The 10884-nt window shown below is 39.3% G+C and overlaps 1 protein-coding gene across 1 annotated transcript; it reads left to right on the forward strand.

The window, feature by feature from the left end:
* The first annotated feature begins 3919 nt into the window (after positions 1-3919).
* Positions 3920-10014, forward strand: LOC125372138. Its single transcript, XM_048381198.1, has 6 exons — positions 3920-3989; positions 5207-5530; positions 5656-5739; positions 6483-6608; positions 9076-9171; positions 9788-10014. Exons 1-6 carry the CDS (start codon positions 3920-3922, stop codon positions 10012-10014), a joined length of 927 nt encoding a protein of 308 aa, XP_048237155.1.
* Positions 10015-10884: the final 870 nt, after the last annotated feature.

A 10884-nucleotide genomic window follows, 5' to 3' on the forward strand; every position in this document is an offset into this window, starting at 1 on the left:
CGGTTTTACGCTTGTGGTAAGAGGCGACTAACGGGATCAGGTTGTCGGGTGGTCAGGTGGTCAGTATTGCTGAGTACGTCCTTAAACAACAAACAATCAAACATAAGTGGACACACATCAAGGACATAAAAAAGGGAAATATAAATGCAAAGAGGAAATACATGCAGGTACATTGACCTGGTAGCATCGCGTATTTCAAATTGAATTGACTGTTTGGCAATGCGTATTGTGACATTGCTCTATTGAGATTCAATAAATATACGTGCATAATATTATACTGAACAACAAAAGTTCCTGTGACATTGAATAAGATTTAATGCAAAGTTATGTTTTTTACCAAATCTGAAACAATTTCGGTTTGCAACAGATATAAGACTCCTGTAAGTGTTCAAATGGTTTAATTTGCCATACTGACTTCAGAAAGTGCGTGATTTCATTAAAAAAATTAACATGCCAAAATGTCAATTTACAAATCAATAGCATGTGTGTCCAGCTCTGGTTCCGATGCAAGCAACACATCTTCGTCTCATGGAATGGGCCAGGCGTCGCACATAGTCCTTTGGGATATCTGTCCATATCTGCTGGAGCATGTTTTGAAGTTACTGGAGTGTCTGTTGAACACGTGGATAACATCGATCCATCTCATCCCACATATGCTCGATTGGTGAGAGATCAGGGGAGCGAGCCGGCCAGGGGATAACATTCACGTTGTTTTGTTGGAGAGATTCCTGAACAAATCGACCAATATGAGGCCGGGCGTTGTCATGTTGAAAGGTAATGCCTGGCAATGACGACGCAAAAACGGTAGAACAACAGCGCCGATGATCTCGTCGCGGTAGCGCTGTCCATTGAGATTTTCCTCTACCACTATCAAACGGGTCCTCTGTCTTGCTGTAATCAAACCCCATACCATAACGCTGCCGCCCCCGAACCGATCTTCTTCAATGACACAATGATTGACGTAACGTTAACCTCGACGTCGGTACACTCGAATCCGTCCATCGCTGATGCTGAGGTGAAAACGAGACTCGTCAGGGAATAGAACTTGTCCCCACTGCATCCGTCCAGCGTAGACGCTGTCTGCACCACTGTAGACGTGCTTGACGGTGATTTCCTGTCAAAATCGTCTGGCGGGTCTTCTGTCAACAATCCCTGCACATCTGAGGCGACGATGTACGGCTTGTGAAGATATCCGTCGAAGGCCAGGGATGCTTCTTGCAGTCACTGTTGCTGGCTGGTATCGATTTCGTAGGTGTGTTGTTCGAATCCAGTTGTCTTGTCGATTATTGGTTACGCGTGGCCTGCCACTCCGAGGATGGTCTCTGACTGCATTCGTCTGTCGCCAACGTTGCTATAAACGCCAAATGGTGTTTCTGTTGACGTTAAATTGTCTTGCAACATTACGTTGACTCGATCCTGCTTCAAGCATACCAATGGTTCGCAGACGCTCATTTTCAGACAGGCGTGGCATTTCGTAATGTTGAATAATTGCGTAATTTTGTTGTTTTTTCTGAGTGGTTGTTGTCAGCACGATGCTAAACAATGCACATATTTTTTTTACCCATTCTTGGGTAGTGAAATGCATGGGGCTTGCATAAAAGTCAACTTTTGCATGGAATGCTTGCTTTTCTGTAGCAGTTGCGCTTTTGTGACTTGATTCCATACATGTACTACAATATTGAAAATCAAACTTAACTTCTTTGAAAATTACACTAAAATATTATTGTCACAGAAACTGTTATTGTTGAGTATATGTATATTGGGCAAAGAGCAATTGGTATCACATTTGTCGTAATTGATAGGGTATAACTTAAGGTATAGTTTGCATGCATGAACATGTTCTTTGAAATTATGCGTGCTCCCTGACATATTGGATCAAAACACTGATTCTCTTGCGCTTATCATTTTAAGTCATCTCCGATAATTATATAAAAAAGTAGAACATGCCTTTTGCATACCATTACAGAATGCGAATATGTGCATAATCCTCAAAGAAGGATAGGATATAAACCATATGTATTCCAAAGAATAGTGTTGACTGATAAATATATCCGCTCGCTGACCCTTGCCCAGACTATAACATCGTGATCACAACACAATAATAATGCTTCTTAAAAAGCGCACTTTGCAATTTGCAGTGACTTGTTTTCACATTATAAGTATCAGCACACATGCAGCTATCTTCGTTAAGAAATACTCGCGATGTGGCGAGGACGAAACATCCACAGTAAAAACCACGCAAAAGGAAGGGTTATTTTTAAATTTCTGCAGTAAACCCGTCGGACCTTCGACTTTTATACGTTTTCATGCGTTTTAACACCAATAAAGCATTTAATTATATGTAACCTCGTATTCAAACATACCTGTTGTTTCCTCATATCGTATGAAGTTACCTTTAGCTTTTACTGCACCGAATTCTTCAAGTTCGGTTTATTTTTCACTTTCATCCTGTTTTCTTTTAGGTCTTTAAAGTCTGGAAATAATCTTGCAAGTACATTTATTTTTCTCTTTTTCTTCTATTTTTATGTTTTTTTGTGATATATTGTTTCCATTTTTTAATTGATAAAAGGGTCTCAGAGGGTATTGGTTTTGGTTTACTGCAGACCTATATTGATCAATTGTTTCATCAAATGTATTTGGTACTAAACGCATATATTCTATGTCATAAAGTAGCGTCTTTTTAAATTTTTATAAACCCTTGCCCCTTTTAACTTCATTTATGTTAAGGTAATTCTATTCTTGGGAAGCTAGGCTCTGTACTTGTAAAGACCATTGAAGAAAGCAGTTTATGAGGAATCAGAAACATAATCTATGCGTGATTGTTTCAGGGGAGCTTTCGCCATGTAAACCATCTTTCGTCCGATTTTTTTCCTGATACATCACATATATGTGTAAGTTAAACAAGTTTGCCGTTTCACGCGCATTTGATTTGAATAAACTAGCGTAGCGGTGTGAAAAACTACATTATTTTTAATGCTTTGTTCTTGAGCTTTAGCAAAATTGATATCTTCTTAGCAGTAAATTAAAGTTATTTTTGGTTGCAAATTGAAACACCAGTGTCTCTTAAAGTCCTCTGCAGTTCACAGAACTTAAAACATGTGTTATCACTATTCTTATTTAGGATCATAGGTTCAGTAAAAGCCTCCAACATCATTTGTATTGAATTTGTACTTAAAAATAAACCGATGTTACTAGCTGATTAGGCTATTGTGTAGGTATTAGTTGATTGAAAAGAATATTGTTGAGATGCCCCTGTGTGCAAATTTGAGGTTGTTCTACATGTGTTGGTAGCAGATCATCAATACCTATATCTTTGACTTCAACTCAATGATGATACTTTGAACTACACTGAGTAAGTGCCGACCAATGAGGCAGACTCGATGACCTGGCGAATGTGTGCCATCTGACGTTGTTGATCATCCCCCATTGCTGTTCAGTCTCAGTTTTGACTAGTTTTGATATACTCATTTTCACACGCAGTCGTGAAATAGCTGGAAAAGCACTTCATTATTAGCCTCTTGTGCCAATAAGGGCCAAACATAATACATATTGACATATTGCAATTCACGCAGATTAATGAAATATTTCATGTAAATTTAAGTAGATAATCTCGTTAAAATAACGCGACAGGCAGGAAATAGGCCGAACTGTTACATAAAAGTGATCGAAAGCAAGCAAGTATTTTATCCCTAAACACGTTCAAAGCAAATATAAACAGCTCGACTATAGAATATGTGAACATATTAGCACATTTGGTACACGGAAAGTTGGTTGTATGTCAAACCATTCACCGACGCATTGCCATTACAGCACTTGGTATATATTGAAGGATACAGTTTTGAAGGAATACGCTTGGTTTCCGTGATGACACTTGTTCTGTGATATTGGAGAGCACCTGTACATGTTCCTGTATGAGAAAATGAACCGTTGTTCTATTTTGCTGGTGCAAATGTTGACCATCCTGGCAGGAGGGTCCTCCGTTGTGTTTGGTGAGTTCGTTTGGAGTTTTAGAATAATAGTACAAAATCGAAGTAAAAGATGACGCCTTAAAACAAACTTTGATATTCTATAAAAAGGCCGATAAATGCATATACCAATCTTTTTTAGATATTATCCTTTGCTGAATGCGACAACACAAAACTATGTGCTTTCCTTCAATGTAAAACGGATCAGAATATCTCCCAGATCAGTTAATCCAACTGATCATGGTTTTTTACGTTTTCAGGCAGTACTGACAAGACGTGTGACTTTGGTCATGTCACTATCATTTATTAGTCATAGGTCTTATTGGATATACTCTCGTTCTGCAAACAGAAATCACTAATCGTTTAATCGTAAGGTTTCAGATGTCATAATAACATAGTTGTAATAACAAAATCCTATAACAAATCCATGACGTTTAGGAATGTAAAGAGTGAAGTGTATTGTCATCTAACCTTATAATGACATGGTCAGTGCTGTTTGAAACGTGTCCTTGTACAATGCTACAGTGTCGTACACAAATCGCGTTGTCCTCGAACTCCATACAGCGAAACCGCGTCACGTAATGTTTATTATCATTGAATTCAGATGTAAAATGCATACAGGCAACATACAAACTTAAGCCTACTTGGCAATGTGTCCACAAACAAACGCTTCGCATCCGTTTGTTTTCAAATCATAAACATGATGGTAAGATAGATTGAAAAAGGTAAGACGTTAATCGGCGCTTAAAGACCTGGAAACTTAAAGTTCGAGTGTGATATTGTTCCACACAGTAGCAGCGGAAAAGAAACAGGATCGATGGTCATAGCTGTAAAAAACTTTACTGGTGGTACAGTTAGGAGATGGTGAGATTCAGACCTCAGGGTACATGAAGGGAGGTAGATGCACAGAAGGTCACCTACATAGAGTGGAGCATCAACTAAAAACACTTTTCGGTATTCCAAAGCCGTTTGAAAGAGATTCTGTAGGGCACAGGAAGCCGATAGAGAGTACTGGAGTGGTGTGATGGTTCACTATTCGTGAAAAATGTACCAATGTTTCGTAACCGCAAGAGCAGGGGGAATGCAAAATGAAATTATAAAAAAGTATCGCTCGGAAACCAAACACGAGCATCCTGTATACATGGCAAACACACACCCCACTATACTATTCCCTCACCACACTGAATACTAACCTCATCATGATATTGTACTTAGATAACATATTTTGTTTTATCCCACAGGCTCTCTAGTACTGACAAGTTCTCCGGACACAGCTACAGATGGTGAGCTGTTCACCATGACGTGCACCAGCAGCCAGAGCGGGGGTCGGGCCTGGTCAAGGGATAAGCTGTATCCTGTCTTATATACACAGCAAGGAAACTCAAAAGTAATTCTGGTTAGTCCTCGCCTTACCAGAGACTTACTCGGACGTGTCACAGCCTCTGGTAGTTCTGATGGAACACAAAATAATGTCACCCTCAAGATAAATTCACGCATCGACAACGGTACTGCGTGGATGTGTAGAGATGAAATACATGGCGAGACCAGCAACACATTAACAATAGGTTAGTATATGAACTCCTTTTAATTATTTGAACTATGAAGTGACCGGAATGAGTTGAATATAAAATAAAAAAACTTCTTTGGATAAGAATATGGGCTAACACATTGTACATTTTTGTCAAATCAGTGGCTGTAGTTGCACCGCCCACGACAATGGTTCTGACATCATTGAGATCAACACAGTCGACGCCGACAGGGATTTCTGTATCAGGTAAGGAGCAACAACTCGGTATTGTACACATTCTGTTTCAATATACTGCCTTGTCAGTTAACAGAAGTATTGCTTGACATAAAGATCCCATCATTTATCAATATATAAATTTTGTACCCACGTATTGTTGAAAAAAGGTTTATTTCTAACATGTGCACCAAAACGTGCAAAGTCTTGGCTGACAGAAGATACCTGTAACGGATGCTTCTGACCATGATCATCTCTGTGCAAACATCGAGATTGTGAGTGAATCGAACCATATCGGTAACATGTCGACTATTCAGTGACTATGATTTATTGATAACAAAATGAGCGTGTACATATATATTATTAAGCCAAGAAACAGTATATATCATTTAATTGATAGTGAGATTAGAATCTGTGAACTTTTAATATCTTAATGCATTTGACGTGCGTCGTGAACATATGCAGAAAAATATCAATAATCCTGAAGACATCAACACCACCATGTGAAAGGAAAGTCAGAAGTGATGCGGTTCTTACACGTTTAACATTTTAATGAAACCTACGATCATGGGCATAGTGATTGGGTATATATATAATCTCCATGTGTCCTTATGTGCTGGCTTTACAGATGCAATATGTCTTGGTACATGAAAGATAATCCCAACACATGAACTGATCATTTAGAGACTTTAGTCAGAATAATTTTCAATGAAAGTCATGCATTGATATTGTAAATTAAATTCTGCCAATATATATTTTTTTATACGTTAATCCAGATGCAGTGGTGAAGAGCCGACTGTCGCCTACTACAACAACAGTTATACTCTTCACAACAACGACTCCTTTATTCGGAACAGAAAAAGAAACATCAACAGCAGCATCACCTTCTCCACCAACAACTGGTGATAAATAAATGTCTTTACCTATATAAGGACAATTTAGGATAACGCACAATCAGTCAGGTCAGGCATTGAAACCTCCAATGTCCAGTTCGGTCAGATTTTTCCTGATTACCAAATCCTGAACTAAGTGTACCCGGAAAGGCCCTCATTGGTTTTTCACAAATATACCTGTGCCCATGGATTTAAAAAAAACGTGATATATGTTTAAGACCTGTATCACTTCCATTTTCCTCCAACATCAAGCCGACATTCTGTATCCTACCATGACATTGGACAATGCTTGATTCTGATTGGTTAAAAATAGGCATCCTTTTCTGCAACAGGAACCTCTTTTGAACGTATCAAGCCTTTTCAAACACAACAAAACGCCGTGTGTATGAATACATTGATAGCCTACATATCGATCCAATAAAAATGGGTACCAATCACCGATAAGAACTCTATATCATATCCCGTCACGATATGGCTGAAATATTGCCGATGTGACGTTAATAATTAACTCACTCACTCACTCTATATCGTATCAATATTTCCTTTATTAGATGGGGCGGTCGGGTAGCCTAGTGGTTAAAGCGTTCGCTCGTCACGCCGAAGACCCGGGTTCGATTCCCGACATGGGTACAATGTGTGGAGCCCATTTGTTGCGTCCCTCGCCGTGATATTGCTGGAATATTGCTAAAAGCGACGTAAAACCATACTCACTCACTCCCTTATTAGACGCTGGGACTCTAAAACAATCCAGCTCTCTAAAACATGCTGGGTCTACATGAAGTAATGACTTTATTCATGACAACATTTTTGTGATCGATATAAATTGACATCACTGTCAACCACTGACGTTAGGGTTTGGCAGGAGGGAAAGTCCATCTGAATACACTCCTCCCTTCGAAAGGCCACTCATAAAGGTTCCGATATAACTGAAGTCACAGCACAAGCACTTGATCACAACAGCGTATCAAACTTGATGAAATTCATTTCACAACTTGCAAAACATACACGAGCCGTTATGTCAGGGGTTCAACTGACACATATCTTTCACATGCTGACGTCGACTTACCGTGAGATCTTAAAACCCTTGTTTCAAAATGCCGGTTCGTCTGCAGCCTTAAACAAAGCTGTTCATCAGTCATACGCTATGCAGTTCCATTGCCAATCACGTTGTACCAGCAGGCTCATTGCCAATAAATCTACAAGTGAATGGCAGCTATTGACAGCCATTGACAGTAACCGTGATGTAGGTCAAGTTCTGCCACATCCAAGTTCTGGGTTGAGAGGCATTTATTTTGAATTTGTATTCTTTACTGGGGGTGCTTTGTTAACGAATTAAAAATACTTACACATTTTAAATAAATAGTAGAATGTTAATTCATAAAGTTTGTTGGAGAAATATATTCCTTCAGTATTTAAAAACTAGTTCTACAACCTGTCTCAATGGGAAATGGCATATTTGAATTCTAAGAAATGACTTGTCCCACTGATTTCCAAGATATGACTTTCTGAATCTAAACAGTGACCACCAGGCAGGTTGGCAATTTAAAAAATTTCTTTGGACTAGGTTTGGAGGGCTTTTTGTCAACTTCTTTTTAAAAACTACAAGTCAAGACTATGGATATTTCAATGTTATAATTTAGAAATATTTGTTACATATACATTCACCTGTGGCCCCTTTTCATAATGTTCTAAGATAGCGGAACTTTGTACCCTGTGTAGTTACGCGTTGCATGAGACCAAGGTTGTCAACGCGCTCTTGTCGTCAGGATAGAAAGGATATAAACCTACTGTGTTTTGAAACTTGATGTGATCCCACTGTAGAGTAGATCCATCTTATTTTAATTTGGAACTGAGTTGTGGTTTTAACAGGGTGAGGTTTTAAATGTATAAATAAGAGGTATCTACTCAACAGTGGGACAACAGTAGCTCTCATACCGTGTCTGTCGTACTCCGACTAATTAAATAGTGTTGTTTAAATATGAAATGAATGGACAACCTATTTTGGTTAAACTTTTTCCTCACGACATAAACATAACACTTCCTTATCAGGTAATCGCTCGTTAATTCTTTTTTTCAGATTCACAGATCATACATTCCTTAGTCCGCATACAATATGTGTTGTTTCCCATTCACTTCCGATGCTGAAATACAGCCTGATCCTTATTTTTTAAATAAAACATTTGGCATCCTAAAATAGTTATTATTTTCCAAAATGTGTCCTTTTTCTGACGACCAGCTATTAGATATAAGTTACAGTGAAGCTATAAAGCTGACCTCCACGTATTATATAATTGCTCTCGTTAAATGCGATTACGAATTAAACTTGCGAGTGGGTGTAATAAAACTTCGATGAAATGAAATTCGACCTTCACACAATTTTTTTTTTTTTATGGTAAAAGAAACTTAAGAAACTGTCCTGAAGTCCACAAGCATCAATTTTGAAAATGGGGTAACACGCTGTATATGTTACTTTTAGTGATCGTCGCAGCAGTTGCAACTGGTGTGGTCATCATCGTCATTGTCGTCGTGGTTGTGTTTATATGGAGAAATAGATGGAATAGAGCAAGAAAAGGTATCACTATTTCTTTGATTACACATCACCAAATGGTCATATTGTTAAAAGTGATTTTATAATATCAAATAATTAAACTTTCGTTGTGGTCATTGTAATTCCTGCATGCTGATTCGCTGAATTGGTCACGTGTTATTGCACTTATTTCCCAAAAGAATGTAAAAAAATAAGTCACCCCCACAGAAGCGGACTAACTTGTTTACTACGGAATGGGGAAGTTCAATATTACAATCGAGGGAATTCCCTCCTGCTCACGTGTATCGTCATGCACAGGACATTTTAGTGAAATTCATGGATAGTCATGCTCCAAACCACCCTTTCGCGCCGAAGGCTAAACAGGAATGGCACATATAGCTCATAGTGAATAATGTCTATCTACTGGAAGTGCATGGTTTACAACAGCCTACAGCAGACACAATATCACAACATTAACAAACATCATCTGTCTCCACAAGTACGAAACGTACAAAGCTCTGATCGATTGGGTGTTCGTCGCGTGAGTAGCACAATGATAAAATAATATATAATATCTTCACTTTACATTATGCTCATTTTGTTGGAATGTCATCAGATATCCTACACGTTAACATCGGGTCACATATTTATTATGTTGTAGATTACCATGACTCCAGCATCTACACGATCCCTTCCGTCTATGAAGACATGGTCAGCCAGTACTGTGATCTACGTACCCACTACGGCAACACACAGGGTGAAATAACACACTCTAGCTTCGTCAACACACATGAGGAAACAGCAGCCTCTTGTAACGTCAACACACATTATGAAACAGTACCTTCTAGCTACTTCAACATAGATGGCGAAACAGCACCCTCCAGCTAAGTCAACACACTGGATGAAACAACACTCTCCATCTACGTCAACACACAGGATGAAACAACTCTCTCCAGCTAAGTCAACACACAGGATGAAACAACTCTCTCCCGCTAAGTCAACACACAGGATGAAACAACTCTCTCCATCTACGTCAACATATATGGGGAAACAGCAGCCTCTTGTAACGTCAACACACATTATGAAACAGTACCTTCTAGCTACTTCAACATAGATGGCGAAACAGCTCCCTCCAGCTAAGTCAACACACTGTATGAAACAACACTCTCCAGCTACATCACCACACACACGATGAAACAACACTCTCCAGCTAAGTCAACATACAGGATGAAACAACACACCAGCTAAGTGAACGCACAGGATGAAACAACGCTCCAGCTAAGTGAACACACAGGACGAAACAACACTCTCCAGATACATCACCACACAGGACGGAACAGCACTCCAGCTCAGTGAACGCACAGGATGAAACAACACTCCAGCTAAGTGAACACACAGGACGAAACAACGCTCCTATTACGCCAAGCCACAGGATGAAACACCACTCTCCAGGTACGTCAACACACAGGATAGAAACTCTTCAGCTTAGTGAACACACAGGGCGAAACAACGCACCAGCTAAATGTACACACACGATGAAACAACACTCCAGCTAAAAGAACACACAGGACGAAACAACGCTCCTTCTACGCCGAGCCACAGGATGGAACAACATCCTCCAGGTACATCTCCACACAGGATGAAACAACACTCTCCAGCTAAATCAACATACAGGATGAAACAACTCTCCAGCTAATGAACACACAGGACGAAACAACGCACCGGCTACAAGACAAAGGACGAAACAACTCACCGGCT

The sequence above is a fragment of the Haliotis rufescens genome, unplaced genomic scaffold (genome assembly GCF_023055435.1).
Source record: "Haliotis rufescens isolate VD_foot unplaced genomic scaffold, xgHalRufe1.0.p SCAF_365, whole genome shotgun sequence".
In the NCBI taxonomy this organism is placed as follows: domain Eukaryota; kingdom Metazoa; phylum Mollusca; class Gastropoda; order Lepetellida; family Haliotidae; genus Haliotis; species Haliotis rufescens.